Below are 24,212 nucleotides of genomic sequence, written 5' to 3'. Positions count from 1 at the left end.
ATGGCCTGGAGTAAGGTACCTCTGCTCTTGCATGGATTTCTCCTGCTGGTTCTGTGTAAACCCTCCCTTCAAGGAGGTAAGGTCTCTCCAAACTCATTTGGCTTTTTCTATCTCATTGTATTACAGGTGTATTGCAGTTTTGGCAATAGCATCACACTCTTTTAAATTTAGTTGCACACTGCTGACAGTGGATGCACTTAGGTTGTACTTTGTTGTCTATGTTCTGAATGTTCTAGGTTCAGGTAAAGGATGGATTATAAAAAGTAAGCAAGTTGAATTAAAAGTGCTGTACTGAATGTATTGCTATAGTGCATTGTTGCAGGATGATTTACTGTGTCAATGAAATTTGACTCAGTTCTTGTTCCTGCATGATCTTTATATCTTAATACTTAAAAATTTATGATGGTGAGGAAACATTGCCAACTTGTAGTTTACTAAAGTTACAAGCTGTTCATTTAAAATGAGCTGAGATAGCATTTTATATTACTTTGATTTTCTATTTCTTTTATAAAAAGTAAGTACAAAGTAACAAATCAGTGAAACATGATGCATTTGAATTCGGTTAAAGTTTTCAATTGTAATTTTAAGTTTAATTTGATACAATCACAAATAGTACTCCATAAAACCAGATGGATTTTGATTAAAATAATTTGTTTTTTTTAAGGATTTGAAGTCAATGTTTATGTATATGGGAATGGTTTCCACGTGCAATCTTTTATTCATGTAGAAGGAATGATCTGAGAAATTCTAATCCAGATCATTACATCATATACTAACAACCTACAAGCATTTCCCAGTGGGTTTGTAAAACAGAGGACTTCAGCTTTTTAGTTCTAAGCTCTTGAAGGAGGTCATGTATAGGATGTTGTTCTTCATCTGAATCACATCCATTCTCTATTCCCATATGCCTCCAAACCTTCAACAGCAAGGCAGGAGGACAGAGAAACTCATGTGGTAATGCATTCGGTGCTGTTTGAGGTTTCACATGAAAGACTAGATGCAAGATTAGTTAGAACCCCCTGGGTATGTGGCATCATCACTGAGTAAAGGACAAGAATGGTCCTCATAAACTGGTAATGTGTTGCAGCAGTTAGATCCTAATATGCATCGTTGTCAAATAAAAAAGTATGGGTTTGCAGTGCAAACAGTGATGTTCATAGAAATTTAGTCATATCTACTCTATATTCAATGTAATAATGTTTTAGAAAATACTCTCTCAAATACATACAAAAACAAAGACACAACTAAATGCTTCCTTATTTCTTTATCTGACATGCTATCATGAACAGGGGCCCGTTCTTCGTAAGTCGCTAACTCGGTTAGCTGGATTTTATTGTTGCCAATTTCACTTGATCTTGGATTGTTTGGTTCTTCGAAGCTCATCCCGGAGTTGCTGTCATAGCAACAGGTCCGTAAACTTAAACCTGCTCGGGAGCAGGCTTATTTCATGTAAACAGGATTAGATTGCATCTTTTTAAGCTGAATTGATACTTAAAATCTGTCCCAACCACTGCTACTTTATTACAAGTGTACCCTACCAATCCAGGGACAATAATTTTAAATAATAATAATTTAAAAATTAATTTGAAAATAATATAATAATATTGTGTAGTTTATAGGCTAATAGACATAGTCAGGTTTACTTTTTGAAAGATTTATTCGTCACAAAATAATTACTTAGTAATTGTATTAGAGTCTTACACAAATCTGTTTCAAAGATAAAATTAAATGAATGGCTAATTACTACACTGAAATAAAAATGTAAAGCCTGTACAAATATTAGAAATCGTGGATATAAATAAGTGGGAATCATGTAAAAATTTAAATAAAATAAAAACAGTGCACATTTCATTGATCTATTATAACATTTATGTAGTTTTGTTCGCTTGGCTGTGTCCTTATAAAAGTCCAGAAATTTGTCAAGTTTTTCATCAGGAGTCTTTTTTAATTATATAATGTCATTACGTTGCTGTCTTTCCTGGTTTCGAGTAGCCCCTTTTAAACCAACCCATGAACGCACAATTATCTCTGATATCTCAATCCAGCCATACTAATCATCAACAAAAGGTGCATTCGAAGAACCGAATTAGCCAGATCATGATTAGTGCAATGATATCATCTTTTATGTGTCATTTGATCTCGGCTGTAATAAGCGACATATGAAGAACGGGCCCCAGGACACATTAATAAAGGAATTTATTAATGTTCACTTTCTTTCTCAGGAATCTACATACCAGCTGGTGCAGGGGGTGGTCTTGGAACTGGAGCTGGACTTGGTGCTGGAACAGGTCCAGGAGGAGGATTTGGTGCTGGAATCGGAAGTGCTGGGGTTGGTCATGGAGGAGTTGGAACAGGATTAGGTCCAGGTGGTCTTGGAATAGGGCCAGGAACTGGAATCAGACCTGGAACTGGTGAGAATTCAAATTTATTCTTAAACATTTCATGTGCAATTAGTGTCCCTAGCTTCCATATCAGTGCAATAATAAACTTCAATAAATTAGCAACTAATAAAGTTAAATCTATTGTGTATTATGTATTGCATTGTATTATGTATCTAATACAATAATTTTATTTATTTACTTATTTACTTACTTACCAGGAGTTGGAGGAATACCTGGTTTCAAACCAGGAAAGACAGGAGGTGCATGGCTAAATTTCTCCTAATTAGTCATTTTAAGTTTGATTAAATTAATATTTACTTATCTAACTTGTATTAGGCTTCGGAGGTGGTGGTCCTGGGGGGCAAGGTGCTGGACTGGGTGCTGGAGGCCTTGGGGGATTTGGGCCTGGTGGTGCAGGGCTTGGTACAGGAGGACTTGGTACTGGTGGATTAGGCACCGGAGGCCTCGGAACAGGTTGATGAAATTTCCATTACATATTATGGTACTGTAATGTACCATAAACTGTAATTAACATAATTATCATTTTGTAATTAACATATTTATCTATTTAGGGGCATGCTATTGAGGCACAAAAATGATTTCATGAATTTGATCTTTTCCACAGGGTCATTCTTCAAGCCACCTAAAACAGGTGCGATGTAACGCATGCTAAAAGTTGGGATTAATTTTAATAATAAAGATTGGCAAAGACATTGCCTTTATCAGATAAGAAATTCAATGTGTCAACACAGGAGGATATGGAGGTTTACCAGGAATTGGGCCAGGTGGTACAGGTATTGGTCCTGGATCACTTGCACCTGGAGGAGTTGGTTCTTTTGGCATTGGTCCAGGAGGCATTGGACCAGGAGGAATAGGACCTGGTGGCATAGGATCTGGTAGCATTGGACCTGGTGGCATAGGACCTGGTGGCACTGGTACTATAGGAACTGGACCAGGAATTGTCAGACCTGGTGCTGGTGTTGGAACTGGAGGCCTTGGAGCAGGTAATATTTCTCAGAATGTAATTTTGCTAATAAGCAATCAAACTTAACTGAAATGTTTCCTATAAGGTTCTGCTAGTCTCTACTAGGGATTGCAGAATAACTTAGTGAAGCTGAGCCAAATAAATACTGCAAATTCATATTTGTTGGTAGGGTGGTGGATATTTAAATGGTTAGACTCAGATTGATCTCAAGCACTTTTTTATTTCACCTTACTTTATTCTGTCTGTAGGTGCTGGTAGCAAACCCCCTAAACCAGGTGAGTGGGAGAAAACTGCAGTCAATAAAGTGTTCACATACATTTGCAATTTCAACTACATGCATTAAATTAGGCAAATAATGTATTGGTTTGAATAAGACTTGCATGAGTCTTGCTTCATACAAACAGGTTATGGGGGTATTCCAGGCACTCTTGGAACTGCAGGTCTTGGTGGCCTTGGACTCAGGCCAGGGGGTGCTGGCCTTGGAGGTGTAGTACCGGGTGGCTTTGGTGTTGGTCCTGGAGCTAGTGGCATTGGCACAGGAATACCTGGACAAGGTAGAGAAACTGGTAGAGAAACTCCATTGTTTGAAAGTTAAGCAATCTTTTATGCTGATGTTTCTCACAACAGAGAATTCTATATTTTTTTTGTCAGGTGTAGGCACTGGTGTGGGAGGGTTTGGCCCTGGTGGAGCTGGTCCAATAGGTGCTGGAAGAGGTTAGAAAATTAAAACAAATGCTAGTAACTATATATCGATATTTAAAAGCTTAATTCTAAATATTCTAAGTTTTGTTTAGTACCGTTATTTTTCCCCTTTCCTGCTTCTAGGTGTGGGTGGAAAACCACCCAAAACAGGTAGGCAATCTGTAAGATGCAGTGTTTCATCTTCACTGAGGAATTTAAAGGTAGCTTCACTCTAAATATTTAAATATATACACATTATTTTAGGTTATGGAGGTCTTGGTGGTCTTGGTGGTTATGGCCCAGGAGGTGTCAGCACGGGAGGTATAGGACCTGGTGGCATCGTCCCTGGCGGCGTTGGACCAGGTGGCATTGTCCCAGGTGGCGTTGGACCAGGTGGCATTGTCCCTGGTGGTGTTGGACCAGGTGGCATTGTCCCAGGTAGAACTGGACAAGGTGGCATTGTCCCTGGTGGTGTTGGGCCAGGTGTCTTGAGTCCTGGTAAGACATCTTTTTAATCAACAGTAGACACAACAAGAGTTTTTTTATTACTGCATTTGTGATTCTCTTCATAGCAATATTTGATAAAAATAAACAAAACAATTTTGCCTTATCACAGGAGCAGGCAGAAAACCTGGGAAACCAGGTATGATCTGAATTCAAAAGTGTTCTGCAAATACAATTAAAAAAGTGCACACATAATTAAAATCCATTGTTTTTGTTGTGAACATCACGATTTATTATTAATTCTTATAGCTGTTACAGTCAGAAAGCAGTATATTGTCAATAGTTCAAAATGCATTTACCTCGGATGGTGTAAATTTAGGTTATAGTGGGCTTGGGGGTTTTGGAAGCGGACCGTTTGGAACAGGAAGTCTTGGAGCAGGTGCTATTCCACTTACACCTGGAGGAGCTGGAACAGGCTATCCATTAGGTGGTAAGAATATACTTCCTTTCCTTCTGTGCTGTAGCCATGAAATAACATAATAAACAATAAAAAGGAATACATTTAAAGTTGACTAGTTAAAAGTGAATTTTGAAGGGGTTAAATAATAAAGGAATATTATCTGCTGCTTTAAAAATGTGATTTGTTTTTAGGTAGCTATAGTGGATATGGTACTTATCCTGGAGCTGGAACAACTGGTCAGAAACCACCAAAACCAGGTAAAGCTAGATCTATGGACATGAGTATTGGCTTAAATGAAGATGTGAAACTTGATTACACTTTTCCAAAAAACATATTTAAACTGTATCAACACATGCTGGATTTGATGAAATAGGAATTGGTCCAGGCGGCACAGGATTTAGACCTGGGGGTGCAGGAGTTCTGCCTGGGGGTGTAGGAATTGGACCGGGTGGCACAGGAATTGGACCAGGTGGTGCAGGAATTGGTCCAGGTGGCACAGGAATTGGACCAGGTGGTGCAGGACTTGGACCAGGTGGTGCAGGAATTGGTCCAGGTGGCACAGGAATTGGACCAGGTGGAGCTGGAGTTGGGCCTGGAGGTGTAGGAATTGGACCTGGTGGCACTGGAACTGGAATTGGAGGAGCAGGAGTTGCACATGGTGGAGGTAGGTTTTGAGGGGCCTTACTGTTAAGCTACTGCTGTTTGCAGTTGCTTGAAAATTTTAACCTTTTCAATGTTTCAATCCATTATGGATCCTAGCACATTTTCTCCCTCAAACTGGCTTACCAGGAACTGGAACTGGGACAGGTGCGGGGGGGAAAGTCGGAAAGATTGGGAAGGCACCAGTGCCAGGTAACTGTGTCTATTAATGGAGCTCCTCTTTTGTTGGAATATTTTTTATCAAATCTTTGACACAACATAATTGTTTTATTTTTTCCTTCTCCAAACAAACAAGGTATTGGGATTCCTGGGCTATACCAAGGGGGTATAGTTCCTGGACAAGGTGGGTGACTGAAATATTTGACAGTTATGAGATTTTCCACTGTTTCTAGAATATTCGGTAACACTTTATTTTAAGGTGTCCTTGTTACACGTTACATTTACTTACTATTATAATAACAATTAATTATGCATGATTACATGCAAGCAACCCTAAACCAAACCCTAATCCTAACCCTAACCATATAGTAATTGCATGTAGTTAATTAATATTACTCAGTACTTATTTGTATAAATACACTGTAACAAGGACACCTTAAATAAAGTGTAACCGAATATCAATACATATATGATATTTACATTTTTGTTTTTATACGTAGGTTTTGGCGGTAGAGGCATTCTGCCAGGTGTAGCCACTGGATCTCAAACTGGTAAGATTTATGTGGTTTATAGTTTTATAATTTATAGCTTTATCCAGCAATTAAATATTTTCCAGGACACTCTCTTCTATTTTGTTGTTTATAGGGCAGCTTGGTCAAGGTGCGCTTGGAGCTAATGGTAAAATAAGTTACTGAAAGTACAGTCCTTTCGATAAAAGGTATGAAAACTACTTCTAACAGAGCTCACTTATCTTTTCTCTTGCAGGAGGTCGTGGAGGATTTGGTCAACAAATACCAGGCGTGTTCCGTGGATATCCTCTTATATCACCAAAGTCTGGAGGTAGCATGCATTTAAAAATCTATCCCTTTATCCATTGTAGTTATTTACATTTGAGATCAACCAACACAAATTATGCATGTCAGCCAATTACATTAGCTTCTCATTATTTAAAATCAAGTTATTTGCCATATGATTACAGAGTTTAAGAGTATTTTTGGAAATGTACTTTCTTACTCAATTTAAGGTACAAGCACTGCAAAGTCTCAGGCTAAAGCTGCCAAGTACGGTAAGTCATGCAGGAAAAAAATTAAGACTTTCTTAGGAACAAGAATTTCAATATATGTCTAAACGACATGCTTGATATTGCTGACTCTCCTTGCAGGGGCTGGTGGTGTTCCGGGTCTCGGTGGTGGGCTTGGTATAGGAGGTATACCTGGTGCAGGTGGTATACCAGGTGCAGGTGGTGTTCCAGGCATAGGTGGTGTACCTGGTGCAGGTGGTTTGCCAGGATTAGGTGGTATTCCAGGTGCTGGAGTCATTCCTGGAGCTAGCGGTGGAACTCCTGGTGTCCTATATCCAGGAGCTGGTGGTTCCTATCCTTGGGGTAAATTTATGATTTATTACAAATAGAGAAATGTTTCAGGATTATCTAAGACATTGAAATTTGCTTATGTCTTATAATATCCACGGATTGTCTCTCATTAGGAACTGGGGCAAAAGCTCGAAAGTATGGTAAGAAAACTTCTAGATTCATATTAAATATAATCACCTGGCTGACAACTGTCTCTTTCATGGAAAAAATGACAGTAGATATCAGGGGGGGAATCCAGATGTTAAATAATAAGCCATGTAAAAATAAGTTAAAGTAGAAAAATCCAAATTATACATGAAAACTCTATTTTTTCGGGATTGACATTTATCATGCAACATGCATGAAAACATAGTTTCATCGTTTCATCTTAATTTTTATGCAATTTTGGGTTGTTATTTTCTAGCTTCCGGGATAGGATCTGGTGGACTTCCTGGTTCTGGTTTGGGAGTGGGTGGTCTTGGAGCTGGAGGACTTCCTGGTTCTGGTTTGGGAGTGGGTGGCCTTGGAGCTGGAGGACTTCCTGGTTCTGGTTTGGGAGTGGGTGGTCTTGGAGCTGGAGGACTTCCTGGTTCTGGTTTGGGAGTGGGTGGCCTTGGAGCTGGAGGACTTCCTGGTTCTGGTTTGGGAGTTGGTGGTCTTGGCACTGGTGGTATCCCTGGACCTGGAGTTGGTCCTGAAGGTATCCTGAAAATTACCTTGTTTTGTTTTTCAAAGTTATTATCATTAACAGCACAATGATATCTACTATTCTGCCATATTTTAGGATATGCTGCAGCCAAAGCAAGAAAATATGGTATGACTTTACATTTTGCATTTTATAATGAAATACTGTAGATCTTTTATTGGCAAATCAACAGTCATGTCATTGAACTAGTCTTCATTGTATCCGTAAATATACAATTTCGCTGTAGTACAGGGATAGCCAACCCTGCTCCTGGAGGGTTACAGTACCTTAGCTCCAACCCTAATGAAACACACCTAAACCAAGGTGCTGAGAATAACTTAAAAATTGCAGGAAGGTGTGTCTGAACAGGGTTTTTATTTATATTTCCATCCTAAAAGACTGAAAGACTGAGTTCAATCAAAATTCCAGGCTTAATTTCTGGCTCTATTTTTTGGCTCTTTTTATTGTTAAAAAGGAAAAATATTTTACCATGCCTCTTAATGATTTAGTATTTATTGTATACCCAACATCAGGGCTCCTCAACTAGTGTCCCACAGGCCAAATCCAATCCTAATAATAATATAATAAATATAATATAAGATAATAAAATACAATATAAGAATATATTACTGTGCTTAGATTTGATGATTTATTTTTTCCATATATAATTTGTGAAATTCTACCACAGTCACAGAAACCTAAAGAAATGTAAGACATTGATATTCACTGATAAATCCTTTGTAGCTCAGCTTGGACGTCCTGGTGGGACTTTAGGTACAGGAGTTGGAGGGCTACCTGGAGGTGGACTTGGTGGTTTACCAGGTGGAGGAGCTGGTGGACTGCCTGGTGGTGGAGTTGGTGGACTGCCTGGTGGAGGAGCTGGTGGACTGCCTGGTGGTGGAGTTGGTGGACTGCCTGGTGGTGGAGTTGGTGGACTGCCTGGTGGTGGAGTTGGTGGACTGCCTGGTGGTGGATTTGGTGGACTGCCTGGTGGTGGATTTGGTGGACTGCCTGGTGGTGGATTTGGTGGACTGCCTGGTGGTGGATTTGGTGGTCTTCCTAGCGGTGGTGCTGGAGGACTCCCCGGCTCTGGAACTGGTACCAAATCATACCATAATATTGTACAACATACATTTTCAATAAAGATTTGAGGTCATATTTAATATTAAATATTCTTATGCTTTGCAGGATATGCGGAGGCAAAAGCTCGTAAATATGGTAAAACAACCATTAATTCAATGCTTCAACATACTGCACTGTGAAATGAATTATGTTGGTTTTATTTATAGCATTATTATCCAAACTTTACTTAGCTTAAAACCTTAAATATTATTTTATTTTTCTAGGTCTACTTGGTGGAGGTGCTGGTTTAGGTACAGGCACTGGATTAGCTGCAGGTGTTCCAGGTGGATTACCAGGCACTGGTGTCAGACCATTTGGGGCAGGGATTATACCAGGAACTGGGGCTGGACAAGGAGGTGTCCCTGGTGTGGGTTTTGGTCCAGGAGGTGTACCCGGTGGTGGGCTTGGACCTGGTAGTGTTGCTGGAAGTGCATTTGGACCTGGAGGTAAATCAGTGTTTCTAAAGATTTCAAACACTGGGCTATAAAACTATGGCACTGTTGTCTCCTGCTATATAGCTAAATCAAATTTGTTCAAAATTGATGAATATTGCAACACTGACACTATTGTTTACACTATTATTGAACCAAACTGAAAAAACATTGACCTGACTTGAACTGAATATCGATACCACCGTCTTCAGTAGAGATGCTTATAGCTGAAATTAACTTGTTTCATAATGAATTAACTTTACACAGTTACCAACACTGAACTGACTGGCGCTGAATAATAACATGAATACTGACTGGCAGTGAATAATAATAATAATAACGTTGAATAATTGTCTTGCTATAGCTGCTTTACAGCAGAATTTGGATTTGCCTAATTTTGAAGTTTGCATCATTGATTCTGCTACTTTCCTGTTTAATACTGTAAAGCTGCTTTGAACAATTATATAAAGCGCTAAAAAAATTAAGGTAACTTGACTTGTGACCTATTTTTACAGACTTTTCTTAGAGTGTAGTTTACTCTCATGTACTGTTGTAGTATATTTTTAAAGAAGAGAAGGAGAAAGGGAAGCAGGGTTGCTAACCACCAGACTTGATAGCCCATACTCATTACTGTATTTGCCCTCAACAATGTTACACATAATATTCTTCATATTCTTAAGTGCAAGCCACCACAGAGACTAGAGTCTTTACCCTGACTGTTCACTGTAGAGATATGTGAATGGATTTGGCACAACTCTTTTTTTTAAAGCTAAGATCTTCTCTATGCAACCACATATTGAGTTTCTTCTAGACAGTGTAGAAATAATGTACAAGATACGTAATTTGTTTTGCACAAACGCAGGGACAGACAGGCACAAAGCATCACTAATAACTCACCAACCATAGTAATGCAATGTCATAAGAAAATGATAGCTTCAACCTTTTTTGGAGTTTAATTAAACCCTGGCCAAACTGGAAACCTAAGTAGCATGTCTAGCCAAGTATATCCCCAGATGACCTTTGTTTTGGTTGACTAAATTTAGCCACTGCATTCTTGAGCACATTCTAATGTCTCATCAGTGTTATCCAAGTGGATAACTGTATCATTCAAGCATACAGTAATGTAGGTTTAGTGTGGTTAGAGCACAATGTTGATTATCGACCGGATGTTGATTTTAAGCATAAGCAGTATTTCGATACTCTGCTCTTCTTTCTCTGTAGCTCACCATTGTGCAGTTATGCCTCATAACACCTGGCCAAGGTTTTTTGAGGTGACATCTTGAAGTTGTTAGAGAGTATTTTTATTAGCAGGTAAAGAGAGGTAAAGACTGGATCATTGGAGGTTCCCATAGAAGTACAAGCTATAAAGATCTTGTTGTGCTCATATTTGAACGTTTTGTAGAAATATGACGTTTAAAGTTTCATAACAAGAACTGTACATAGCTTTAACCACTGCTAAATCATATTTCTCTAATATTGACTTCTTATATTCTAGGATATGCTGGGGCCAAAGCTCGCAAATATGGTATGGCGAAGTTAAATAATCTCCAAAGTTTAGTATCCATGTAGAAAAATACAAATTATAAACGACATTTTATTTTTGCATTTTGCAAAAAGGGCTTACTGGTGGAGCTGGTGGAACGGGATTGCCTGGAGGTTTAGGAGGGTCTCTTGGTAGTGGAACAGTGTCAGGTGTTGGAGCTGCTGGAGGAACACCAGGTGGAGGACTTGGACCTGGGGGGGCACCAATTGGCGGTTATGGACCAGGAGGAGCACCAGTCGGTGGTTACGGACCTGGAGGGGCACCCTTAGGTGGTTATGGGCCAAGAGGAGTACCTGCTGGAGGATATGGGCCTGGCTCTGGAGGTATTCTGACAAACATTATATTACATAAACGCAGTTTAGGCGTTCTGTTTGTTTCCATATTTATACTTTGTATCTAATGCAGCATATCCAGGTGGACCAAAGGCCCTAAAATATGGTAGGATATTTTAAATTCATTATGCCATCATGTTTTTTTTCCTACATTTTGGTATTAACACTTTTAATACTTGTGTAGGTCCTGGTGCTAGTGGAGGAGCTCCAGGACTTGGTCTGCAGGGTCAGGTAGGAACCGGTCCAGCAGGAGGATTTGGCATGGGGGCAGGGCCAGTTGGTGGTTATGGTCCAGGGACTGTAGGAGGTCCCGGGTCTGGATTTGCTGGAGCAGGACTTCCTGGTAGTGCTGTCGGAGCAGGAAGCAGAGGAGGGCTTGGGCCTGGGTATGGAACAGGTGCTGGAGGTAATTTAAACCTGTCAGAGTAAGTCATTTATACAGGAATTAGAAAATCTGTATTATTAAAACTGTACCTGATCAACTTATCTTTCTAATTAATTACATGTGATGTCTTATAGGATATGGACCTGGATCAAAAGCAGCTAAATATGGCAAGTTGAAACACACTACATTCACTTACATGTACAGGTGCATCTCAATAAATTAGAATGTCGTGGAAAAGTTCATTTATTTCAGTAATTCAACTCAAATTGTGAAACTCGTGTATTAAATAAATTAAATGCACACAGACTGAAGTAGTTTAAGTCTTTGGTTCTTTTAATTGTGATGATTTTGGCTCACATTTAACAAAAACCCACCAATTCACGATCTCAACAAATTAGAATATCGTGACATGCCAATCAGCTAATCAACTCAAAACACCTGCAAAGGTTTCTTGAGCCTTCAAAATGGTCTCTCAGTTTGGTTCACTAGGCTACACAATCATGGGGAAGACTGCTGATCTGACAGTTGTCCAGAAGACAATCATTGACACCCTTCACAAGGAGGGTAAGCCACAAACATTCATTGCCAAAGAAGCTGGCTGTTCACAGAGTGCTGTATCCAAGCATGTTAACAGAAAGTTGAGTGGAAGGAAAAAGTGTGGAAGAAAAAGATGCACAACCAACCGAGAGAACCGCAGCCTTATGAGGATTGTCAAGCAAAATCGATTCAAGAATTTGGGTGAACTTCACAAGGAATGGACTGAGGCTGGGGTTAAGGCATCAAGAGCCACCACACACAGACGTGTCAAGGAATTTGGCTACAGTTGTCGTATTCCTCTTGTTAAGCCACTCCTGAACCACAGACAACGTCAGAGGCGTCTTACCTGGGCTAAGGAGAAGAAGAACTGGACTGTTGCCTAGTGGTCCAAAGTCCTCTTTTCAGATGAGAGCAAGTTTTGTATTTCATTTGGAAACCAAGGTCCTAGAGTCTGGAGGAAGGGTGGAGAAGCTCATAGCCCAAGTTGCTTGAAGTCCAGTGTTAAGTTTCCACAGTCTGTGATGATTTGGGGTGCAATGTCATCTGCTGGTGTTGGTCCATTGTGTTTTTTGAAAACCAAAGTCACTGCACCCGTTTACCAAGAAATTTTGGAGCACTTCATGCTTCTTTCTGCTGACCAGCTTTTTAAAGATGTTGATTTCATTTTCCAGCAGGATTTGGCACCTGCCCACACTGCTAAAAGCACCAAAAGTTGGTTAAATGACCATGGTGTTGGTGTGCTTGACTGGCCAGCAAACTCACCAGACCTGTCAAGAGGAAAATGAGAAACAAGAGACCAAAAAATGCAGATGAGCTGAAGGCCACTGTCAAAGAAACCTGGGCTTCCATACCACCTCAGCAGTGCCACAAACTGATCACCTCCATGCCACGCCGAATTGAGGCAGTAATTAAAGCAATTACTGAAATAAATGAACTTTTCCACGACATTCTAATTTATTGAGATGCACCTGTATATTGCAAGTGGCTCTTGAACATTGATTAATATACAGTACATTCAAATTGTCAAAAATGTTACCAAATATTTTATGAATATAATGATGAAACATAATTTAATATTAATTTATGTATTTTTTCAAACACATATTTATGTTTAATGCACATTACAAATATTTATTAAGGGTAAATATAAAATGCTTGCCTTTGGAATGATACAACATTAACAGAGTCTAAACCCATGCATATTTTGACAGGTTTACCTGGAACTGGAGGTGTCTTGGGAGCAGGAGGTGTACCAGGAACTGGAACAGGATTGGCAGGAGGTCCTGGCGGTATGTGAAGCAATTTGACATGCAACTGTTTTTTTGTTTTTTTTGGTCGTTGTTGGTTTTTGGTTAAAGGGACACTTTATCAAAAAAATCTGTACTTACTTATATTTACTTGTTCCAAAACTACATGACTTTCTTTCTTCAGTGGAACATAAATCAATTCGAGAAATGTCTCAGTATTTTTTGTCCATACAATTCAAACAAATAAATAAATACATACTTGTCTTTTTTTTTAGTTCTGCCTGGATGGCTTGGATATGGAGGTAAAGTTTGAAAAACTAATTACTAAAATTTAAATAATTATGTCATCTAAGCATTGGTGGGTGAACCTGCTGTTTTGTTCATTTCATTCTAAAGGGTATGGAGGAGCACAAAAACCACCTAAATATGGTAAACCACTTCTGGTACTTAATTTTGTTACAATTAAAATATCACATGTATACAGACTAAGATTTGACCACATGCACTCCATCTAGGACAACCAGCTGGTGGGGCTGGAAGTGTGGGTGGGTCGGTACCAGCAACTGGTGGAACTGGGGCCACAGGAACTGGAATTGGAACTGGTGATGATAACTGCTAAAAGAGGACTAAATAACAGTTAATAGATACAGATAGGAATTTGTTTACATGCTCAGCGTTACATCACAGGTGGTGTAGGTGGGGCTGGAGGCACACCAGTTTCAGGAACCAAGCCAGACAAATATGGTGAGTTGGCAATCTATGGTTATACTGTATCATCTAACCATCCATTTCTCCAGTAAAATATTGCTATTCCAATTTTCAATTTAAATACGGGGTACCAGGCATCATAGGAGGAACAGCAATTCCAGGAAGTACAGCTGCTACCGGCACAGATCGTGGAGCAGGACCTAAACCTGGAGTTGATGGAGGTAATGCAGTTCATTTGAAATGTACATTAAGATACACATATGTAACGTCCATAATAGAAGACCATAATAACTATCAGTCTTACCTGTTCCATGTTAGTGATTGGCATTCCTGATGGTGCAACCCGTGGTGCTGGAGAAGGTCAAGGTTATTACCTTTTTTTCTTTTACTCTATTGTAGATATTTATTGTATATATTATTTGTTATTTAGCTTTTAATTTGTTTGTTCCTGCATTGTAATTTTAACCTTTTGTTGAACACACAGGTGGAACAAAAGCTCCCAAGACTGGTAAGAAAAGTTTCTTTTTTTCATTTCTATTTTTTTTTTTTTTTTTTTTTTTTTACATCCCATCTGATCCCATCAACTAGGATAAAACAATTGTCCTTTTGACAACGTAAGAAAAATGAACAGGCGTTTTCACCTTTTAGCCACCAGTTTTATTTTGTGATTATTTCAGAATCTGGCGGACCAATAGAGGGATCAGGTGGGTCTATTGGAGGTGGTATTTTAAGTTGGATTTCCAACTTTTTAAAAGGATAGAAACTGAGCAGCATGTAATCTTTTTCAGGTGTTACTGGTGGGTCCATTGATGCTGATGGACTTGATGGGGTTGCTGGGACAGGAATACCCATTTTAGCTGGAGAAAAACCAGGTAGACCCTTCCTCTTCAGTGAGCTTGTAGACATCATCCTTTTGCAGTTTGTCATCTATTTTTCGTAGATGTGTTTTCTTTTTGTAGCTCACATTTAATTTACATAGAATAAAAACCATACACTGCATCTTCTGTGACATAGTCAAAAACCCAGACAAGTCTACAGACATAAAAAGTTCACCAGATTATTTTTGTTCAGACACAATCTCTGGCCAACTGCACTATTCATAGAGTGCTTAAGTATACTATTTTGGGTTATAGAGATTTGTTTCAAGTTTGAAGCATGGCTTAAATTGCACCATAAAATCATGTGGATAGGGGGAAAGAGGAGGTACTTGATGGATTTTAAGGTGCCTGGTCCTGCCACTCGTACCTTCTTTTCCACCTTTCACTTTTATGATACTTGTATGTTTTGCCAGAATATTCTATAAAAATTGTGTTTTTTGTCCACAGAACGAAGGTCATACAGATTTTGGAGTAAATTGTGTCAGAACTTTTACTATTACTATTACTATTAGTAGTAGTAGTAGTAGTGGTGGTAGTAGTATTGACAAAATTATTCTTAAAAGAAGCTATTCATATTTATAGTTGAATTAATATTATTGCCATCAGTGCACTATGTACAGTGCTGCTGACTAATATTGGCACCCTTGATAAATATGAGCAAAGGCTATGAAAATAAATCTGCATCATTTATCTTTTTGATCTTTCATTCAAAAAATCCACAAAATTCTAAACTTTCATTGAAGTAAAACAATGGAAAGTGGGGAGGAAACTCACATTATGAAATAAATGTTTTTCTCCAATACATGTTGGCTACCATTATTGGCACCCCTAGAAATTCTTATGAGTAAAATATCTCAGAAGTATATTTCTATTCATATTTACATTTTTTAGCACACCAGGGTGATTATGAACATGAAATTATCCAGCCATGACTTCCTGTTCCACACACACAGGCCAAATTCCCTTAATCATCCATCACAAGGAGTAAAACCAAATAATATAGTTTTGATGTACAGAACAAGATTGTTGAGATGATAGAAAGTGGCTGTAAGAAAATAGCTAAAGCATTGAAAATCCCCATTTCCACCATCAGGGCAATAATTAAGAAGTTCCAATCAACTAAAGATGTTACGAAACTGTTTTACTGTTAGTAATTGTTTTACTTCAATGAAAGGTTAGAATTTTGTACATTTTTTGAATGAAAGACCAAAAGGACAAACAATGCAGATTTATTTTCACAGCCACCTTTGCTCATATTTACCAAGGGTGCCAATATTAGTGAGCAGCACTGTAACATCTGGTTATTCATGAAGACCATAATATAGTCTAGCAAAACCACATAACACAAAAAATAAACATAAATACATATCAAAATGCATTGCATGTTCAGAATGATTTGTAATTGCTTATTAAGTGTTGAAAATGGGATTTGAAGAGATACATGTCATGTTTTTTTTTTTTTTTTATGTTTTAGGCATCTCTGGAACTGTACCAGGTTTGTATTTAGCTTTTATTTGTACCATACTGTATGAACAGTCATTTATTAAGTCTGACAATTCCTTTTTACCTTACTGACGTTCTCCTTTTTTAGGTGGAACCGGAGTGCCACGACCCGAGAGTAAGATCTGTCTTTGTAACCTGAAAATAGACACTGAAATTATCCACCTACATCATATTCAAAAATTGCTAATGTTACGGCTCCCTCTAGTGGTGGAGAAGTTTCTTGCATGTGGCCGTAGTAGCTTATAAAACGAATTATTTTAAAATTTATTGAGCTTGTGAATACTTTTTATTTTATTTTATTTTTTTATGCAAATGTATTTTGCATTGAAAATTCACAACATAATTTGTATAAGACACAACGACAACTTTTATAACTTTTTTTTTTCCAGAGGCTCAAGGTTAGTCAGTCATATGAATGCTCAAGAATTAATATTTTTATTGGTTCCCTTGAAAAGTTCCTATTTTAGGCTTTTAGAATGGTGATTTTTGACTGATTTTCAGTTTATATGAAAATAAGGTTTGTGGTTAACATTGCTTAAAGAGGCTTTAATGCTTTTATGTCCCAGTATGACTGAATCACTTAAATAATGTTGTTCTTCCTTAGGAGTTGGCGATAGTGGAACACTACCAGGAGCCAAACCACTAAAGCCCCCAGGTACTTTATGCCATTCACTGTACTCTTACTGTCTCGAAATATTTGGGCAAGAAAAGCAGGTGCTTTTTCATTTGCAAAAAGATTTATTTTATTTTTCTTACTGTAGGCATTGGAGGTGGAGCCATTGCTGGACGTGGAGATACCCCAGGCACTATTGAAGGAGGACTGGGAAGTGTAGGCGGTGGTCCAGGTGGGGTTGGTGGAGGACTGGGAGGAGTTGGTGGAGTTCCAGGAGGAGTAGGTGGAGTTCCAGGGGGAGTTGGTGGAGTTCCTGGTGGAGTTGGTGGAGTTCCAGGTGGTGTTCCAGGAGGAGTTGGTGGTGTTCCAGGTGGAGTTCCAGGAGGAGTTGGTGGTGTTCCAGGTGGAGTTGGTGGAGTTCCTGGTGGAGTTGGTGGAGTTCCAGGAGGAATTGGAGGAGTTCCTGGTGGAGTTGGTGGAGTTCCAGGAGGAATTGGAGGAGGAGTTAAACCCCCTAAAGGTGATTTAGCATTAAAATCTTCATCTGTAAGATGTCTATTAGCTGTGTTTGCAAAACGAGGACTATAATACAATCAATGTGTTTCTTCTAGTTTACAGCGGTACAGGTGTAATTGGAGCTCTTGGAGTTGGAGGTGTAGGTGGAACGGGTCCAGCTGGAACAGGAGGAACTGGACTTCTACCTGGAGGTGGTGGTTTACTACCAGGAGGTGGAGATGAATAAAGTGTACTTAACATTTACATAAGACTGTAATTAGCTTGTGCCTTAGCTTGTGGGTTTGTAAATCTATTGTAGGTTATGGAGGAGCTGGAGGTTTAGGAGCCGGTGGGATCCAACCAGGGACCGGTAAATATTTTTCAGATTAAAATAAAACACCACATTCCTGATATTTTATGTACCAGTTATGACAGTTATTGTTTTGCTGAGAATTGTACATTTAATTTTTTTTGCAGGCCTCAGGTTCCCCAGTGGGGCTGCAGTGGGCAGCAAACAAGGAAAAGGTACCAGAAAACATTTTTGCTAATCCACAATTTTTATGATGAAAATGTAGTTTGGTTGTATTTTACACACTGAACTGGAAAGACTGTTAAATAACTCATTTATCACTCTGATGACAGTTTATGGGGCAGCAGGCACACTTGGTGGGCTTGGAGGCCCAGGCGGATATGGAACAGGACCCGGTGGCTATGGAGGTGGTCCAGGTGGTTATGGTGGTGGCCCGGGTGGTTATGGTGGTGGCCCGGGTGGTTATGGTGGTGGCCCAGGTGGTTATGGTGGTGGCCCGGGCAGTGCTGGAGGACTTGGAGGGCCTGGAGTTGGTGGTAAGTTTCTGAAGTGTTATTTGGGTGTTTACACATCTCATATCCCTCCCACAATTTTAAAAAGGCTTAATTAGGGTAATCTGGAACATTGGGAAATGTGGGACACCCAAGCAGTTGATGTGTCTATTTCTTGTTAACAATCCCAGAGAGAAATTGCAATAATCACCCAAATTCTTAGCTGAAATTTCAGTTTTTCGATAGTGTGATCAAAGAACTACAAGAAAAGGAACAACAGAAATACAATTTTTACTTCTGAAATTTAGACTACTGACACTTTTTTTTTTTTTTACATTTTAATAATTATTATTATTATAATTTTTTTAGGGCTTGGTTATGGTCCTGGCGCAGTAAAACCACCTAAAAGTATGTAAAACCAATCAGCAGTTTAATACTACAATAACCTGTCCTTTGCAGGTTAGATAAAATTTATAATCACAAATTTTTGTTTCTGTTTTTTTTTTTTTCATTGTGTTATCAGGCTATGGAGGAGCTGGAACATTGGGTGGAGCTGGAAGAGGAGGAATTGGTGGAGGTCCTGGAGGTCTTGGAGGTGGTCTAGGAGTAGGACCAGGAGGGGCTGGAGGTCTTGGAGGTGGTCTAGGAGTAGGACCAGGAGGGGCTGGAGGTCTTGGAGGTGGTCTAGGAGTAGGACCAAGAGGTGTTGGTGGAGGTCCTGGAGGAGTTGGAGGACTGGGTGGAGGTATCATGTGCTTTAATATACATTAAACATAAGTTTGACAGAAATGCTATAAAATTTGATGAAATTTGTTCACGTGGTTAGAATAGATGAGTAGTATATAAACAACAAGATCTATTGCAAATGCCACAATGCATTAAATACTAAAATATCCATGTGCATCGTAAATTACATTAACTACACATCTGTGCCATAAATAATTGATATTAAAAGTTTTTTGTTTGTTTGTTTGTTTTTTTTAGGTTTAGGTGCCAGATATCCAGGTGGTGGCCTGGGAGCTGTGAAACCTGGGAAATCAGGTTCTTGTGTTTTAAAATATCAGTATAATTATGACTTACTAATACTATCATTACATTAGCTTGTAATGGTAAACTACTAGTCTGGCTTGTATGATGGTAGAGAGAATTGTTAATTGTATCGAATATGCACTTGCAGTGTTCTTCACATCTTAAAAGAACAGTATATTAAAAAGCTGTTCTTGGAGATATGATGTTAATGAAATAACTGGCCACTTAGGTGTACTTAAAGATAGTATGCTTTCTTGACATTGTTTCTTAACACACTTTTAAAAAGTGCACTTTGTAATAATGTAGTTCAAATTACATTTTAAATCATGTTTTATAATTTTTTTTAATAATCTTTTAATAATCTCAAATAAGTACAATTAATTTTAACTGTAGTGTTACGTTGCATTAATTTACAAAGTTAATATATTTTACCTGTACTAAATTGCACCTTCATCATTGCAAATGTGTAATTAGAAATATTTGTAAATATGTGACATACAATTTTCAATAGAAATGACATTCAAGTATAGTGTAGTTTACCATGAATACTTGTCAGTACTTTCCACAATACAGTGAACTTATATATATATATATATATATATATATATATATATAAAGGTGTACTCAATTCCTACTTAAATGGGTCAAAAAAGTACTCTAAAGTTGCATTTAATATATACTTAAAATATAATACATTTTAATTTAATTGTAAATTAAATGCATTTAAGTTTTTGAAAAAATTACATTCAGTTTGCACTTTACTATATTCTTTTAAAGTGTGTTATTTCCATAATAAGTATTATTTTAGAAGTAAAGTAAAGTGTTTTTCACAAGGGAGTATAAGTACTAAATTTGTACAGAATTGCTCACCTCAGTTAATACCTCTAGCAGATGCTCGGCAATCAGATATGGCTGTGGCGACATTAAATTGAACCACTACTGACATCTTTGCCTTCATATGTTGACATATTGTTTTTATTGTAGGGTATGGAGGTTTAGGTGCAGCTGGAGGCGTGGGAGGTCTAGGAGGAGGTGCTGGAAGCCGAGTTGGAACCGGTAAAGTTGTTGCATTGCCATTTAAGATTATTTCTAATAAGGCAAATTCACTAAACTTAGTGCATGGTTTTTGTCAAATTCTTTTCATTTGTCTCACCAACCTAATGAGCATACTGGATGTAAACTTTGGACGGATTATGTATTTACTTGCCTTTGTTTCAATGTCCTGAAGGCTTTGGCACAGGTGCACTGGGTGGTCAAGGCTATCAGCCAGGTGAGCTATTATATCCTTTCTCAATTCTCCTTGTACCTGTTGGGGAAATGGGCTCATCCACACCTATTTTTCTCTCAGTTGAATTTATAAAAGAGCAGAGATCAGGATACAGAGTTACATTGGATCTTATTCTTTTCATCCATCCATTGAAACTCCATGTGACCAAAACCTACATGTGTTAAAAAAGCACATATAGACATCGTACAAGTAAATCGTATGATTATATGAGTCTCTTTTGATGAGAGATGATCGCTTTTTTTGATCAACAGATTTCATGTCAGGCTTTTATTCACATGTAAACATTGATCAATGCACATACATAGAGCACATCAAAAATGGTGTGAGGCTTAGGTCAAACCTCACTGGTTCTTTTGAAGGCTTGATTGTGCTTGCATGACACACAAGAACAAACCTCATCTGTTCTAGTGCATTAAGTAAACACGTTTGAGCATTCACTGGCCATATCTGATGTGCTCTTTGTGTTTCATTTGTATTTTCAAAGATGAACAACATGAGAACTTATTAAGAATTTTTATTTTTGGGTGAACTTTTGGGCTACTCTAGGTATTTAAATGAGAATAAAGAGAGAGGGACAAATTTAAAAGCATTTTCCATTATAGTTCTGAATGAATTACATGAATTTATATGATTGTTCTGTACACAACAAGATTGCATACAAATGGACATATTGCAATGCATTTGTGTGAAAGAAAGCTAACACAAGAGATACTATGCAATGGAAGTCAGTTTACTTTAATGTTTTGGATTTCTCACAAATAATCCAACCAAATCATGAGAAAAGTCACAGCCGACAAAACATTCTGGATCAAAACATTACTACAGCAACATTTTGGTAGTGTGTAAATAAACATTGAATGATGTTTTACTGTACCAGTGTGTTACAATGATCAATGTTATAGGTTATTAGAGTGATTAATGAAGAGTTGTGAATATATTGCATTGTATGGTATTGTAGGTTATGGTGGCACTGGTGCAGGGGGACCTGGAAGTGCTCCACTTACACCTCAGCAATGTAAGACGTGTTGCTATTTCAGCACACTCATTGTTAGCTAAAATGCAGCCCATGATAAAATTAGTTTGGTCTAGACTTTTACATTATCCACAGTCAATCACAAGTATTTATTGCATGTGTTTTGTATGATTCTTTATAGCAAAAGCAGCCAAATATGCAGCTCTTCAAGGCTTTCTAGGTGCTGGAGGCTACAGAGGTACATAAGCAGACATAAATGCACTTCTCTCAGTTTTTTATTTTTATTGTCCATACAACAGAAACCTGAAATAATGAAGTTCATGTTTTAATAAACCAAAAGAAATCAAACCACAGAACACAAAGAATCAACTTTAAAATCAAAATGAAATTGACACCAGTTTCTTTCATAATATGCATGCCTGGTCTTATAAATGGCTTTTCAGTGCATGTTATTCCATGTAAATTTAAAAAAAGTTTTATATTGACCATAAAGCTAAAATGCCAAAATACCACAGTAGTTCATTATATATGTATTGTGGTTATTGTAGTGGACTAAATCCAAACACCATTTTGTTAAATTAAATAAAATTAACTTTAACTGAAACATTATAAAATATGAAAATATAATAAAATATAAAAAAATGTTTAAAAAAAATTAAATAATAAAAAAAAGCAACATTTATTTCGTTTAGTTTAACCTGATATACTAAGTAACCAATAAATAAATAAATATTAAAAAACAAAAACAAAAAAACAATGGCAAATAGAGATGAAAAGGAAAATAGAAAGTATAGAAATAAACCTAATTCTAAATATTAATAAAAATACAATAGGCATATTAAAAAAACAAACAAACAAAAAAATGGCAAATAGAGCTAAAATGAAAATATAAAGTATAGAAATATAAATAATTCAAAATATAAAAAAAAAAAATACAAGTACAATAGTTTCTCAATGATTCTAAGATAACACTGTTTGTAGTTTGAATAAACATGGTGTACTGTTATCAGCAGTGGTGGTAGTGACAGTGTGTTTTCCTGTAGGGGGTGCAGGATGCCAAGGCAAATACTGCGGAAGAAGGAGGAAGTGAGAAACCAGCTGATAAAAGTGACCTCATAAACAAGTGGTGCTACTGCCTGATCTCAAATGCACTTTTTTTTACAGTTTAAAAGTGCCTCATGTAATATGTGAGAGATTTGGACTTACACTAAAGAATTTTTCAGCCATATGATTAGATGCGATGTGAACCTCACAAGGCACTCTTTGCACTGCCTAAACTCCCTTTACTTTACTTATGTCACTATACATACAACATGATTGCTTGATTTTAAAACAATAAATAAATAAAAAAATATTTTCAGCCATTTTACCATTTAATGTTCCATTTTAAAATTCTGCAGTTCCAGATGTACATCTCTTATGGTCTTATGGTTTTGCTGCAGTTGCTCACTTACACTTAGTTTGTATTTAGACACATGCAATCTAGGGACGTGTCGCTGCTATTTCAGGATCAACTGTGACGGTAGGGGAAGCAGCGTCATTAGGCTTCATGTTTTGGCCACCTATCATAAAGTAAAGGGAGCCTGTTTTCTTTCTAGCTGTATGCATATGAGTTCATGAACCCATATTTTGTCATTTCCAGCATCTTCAGTCATTCAGAGCGTAGTCACATGAAGGAACGAGATCTAGGCTTACCAATTTTAGTCTTATAAGAACAAAGTGCTTGTCATAACTGCAGTAGACAGCATCTAAGTACTGAGGATTATAAGCTGTCTTCAACGATACCTCAGGAACTTGAAGCAGTTTCTTTTCTAGTATCCTGACCCTAGTAAAACCTTGTTTTTGTTTGTTTGTTTTAACGTAACTCTTATTAAATTAAAATGTTGAGTTTTTAAGGCTATCTATGCTTTTAACCTAACTCGTTTTGGGTTTTTTAAGCATTGTGTGTTGTGAATGTTGTATCTGTGTTTGTATAAGTGCAACTATTCAAATGTGACATGAAAGTATGATAAAGGCAATTCATCTAGTGAATCTTCTCGCATTGTTTACCTTTGTTCTTCACGTTTATGCACTTGTTACTTTGTGAAACTCCAACACATTTTTGTATGACCTTTGATTTTATTTGGGCCTTTTATCTATCGTACATTTTTGAAAATAAATAGTAAAATCTAAATCATGTATTATTTCTTTATTTTTTGAAAAGGAAATTGTTTTAAAATTATATATATATATGTGTGTGTGTGTGTGTGTGTGTGTGTGTGTGTGACTCTGGCCACAAAACCAGTCTTAAGTGTCAATTTTTCGAAATTGAGTTTCATACATCATCTGGAAGCTGAATAAATAAGCTTTCCATTGATGTATTTTGATTGGTTTGTTATGATAGGACAATATTTGGCCGGGATACAACTATTTGAAAATCTGGAATCTGAGGGTGCAAAAAAATCTTAGCAATGCATATTACTAATCAAAAATTAAGTTTTGATATATTTACCGTAAGAAATGTACAAAATATCTTCATGGA

The 24,212-nt window shown here is 37.6% G+C and overlaps 1 protein-coding gene across 1 annotated transcript; it reads left to right on the top strand.

The window, feature by feature from the left end:
• elnb (elastin b) lies at positions 1–23,844 on the top strand. The gene is made up of 58 exons (XM_058758618.1): positions 1–76; positions 2,223–2,411; positions 2,718–2,855; positions 3,007–3,033; positions 3,134–3,385; positions 3,615–3,641; positions 3,771–3,920; positions 4,018–4,080; positions 4,192–4,218; positions 4,312–4,545; positions 4,664–4,690; positions 4,871–4,981; positions 5,143–5,208; positions 5,325–5,615; positions 5,741–5,803; positions 5,907–5,954; positions 6,271–6,321; positions 6,416–6,448; positions 6,536–6,610; positions 6,795–6,836; positions 6,933–7,154; positions 7,256–7,282; positions 7,546–7,821; positions 7,906–7,935; positions 8,551–8,904; positions 8,995–9,024; positions 9,153–9,374; positions 10,855–10,884; positions 10,977–11,225; positions 11,308–11,340; positions 11,419–11,640; positions 11,754–11,786; positions 13,368–13,445; positions 13,679–13,705; positions 13,800–13,832; positions 13,919–14,005; positions 14,091–14,147; positions 14,246–14,332; positions 14,430–14,477; positions 14,596–14,619; positions 14,789–14,815; positions 14,900–14,983; positions 16,464–16,484; positions 16,581–16,607; positions 17,097–17,147; positions 17,254–17,625; positions 17,717–17,833; positions 17,920–17,970; positions 18,078–18,125; positions 18,243–18,446; positions 18,771–18,809; positions 18,925–19,146; positions 19,386–19,442; positions 20,415–20,486; positions 20,659–20,700; positions 21,677–21,733; positions 21,873–21,929; positions 22,735–23,844. Exons 1-58 carry the CDS (start codon positions 1–3, stop codon positions 22,779–22,781), a joined length of 5,754 nt encoding a protein of 1,917 aa, XP_058614601.1. The 3' UTR covers positions 22,782–23,844.
• The last annotated feature ends 368 nt before the right edge of the window (positions 23,845–24,212 follow it).

The sequence above is a fragment of the Onychostoma macrolepis genome, chromosome 21, assembly GCF_012432095.1.
Source record: "Onychostoma macrolepis isolate SWU-2019 chromosome 21, ASM1243209v1, whole genome shotgun sequence".
NCBI lineage: Eukaryota > Metazoa > Chordata > Actinopteri > Cypriniformes > Cyprinidae > Onychostoma > Onychostoma macrolepis.
The sequence above is the reverse complement of the archived record's forward strand: the minus strand, read 5'-3'. Positions and strand labels throughout refer to the sequence as shown.

Excerpts from the sequence above, each read along its gene's own strand:
- elnb (XM_058758618.1), top strand. The coding sequence starts at position 1 with ATGGCCTGGAGTAAGGTACCTCTGCTCTTGCATGGATTTCTCCTGCTG. Across the intron at positions 9,375-10,854 it reads AAGTGCATTTGGACCTGGAG|GATATGCTGGGGCCAAAGCT; the intron begins GTAAATCAGTGT and ends CTTATATTCTAG. Across the intron at positions 20,701-21,676 it reads TGGTCAAGGCTATCAGCCAG|GTTATGGTGGCACTGGTGCA; the intron begins GTGAGCTATTAT and ends ATGGTATTGTAG.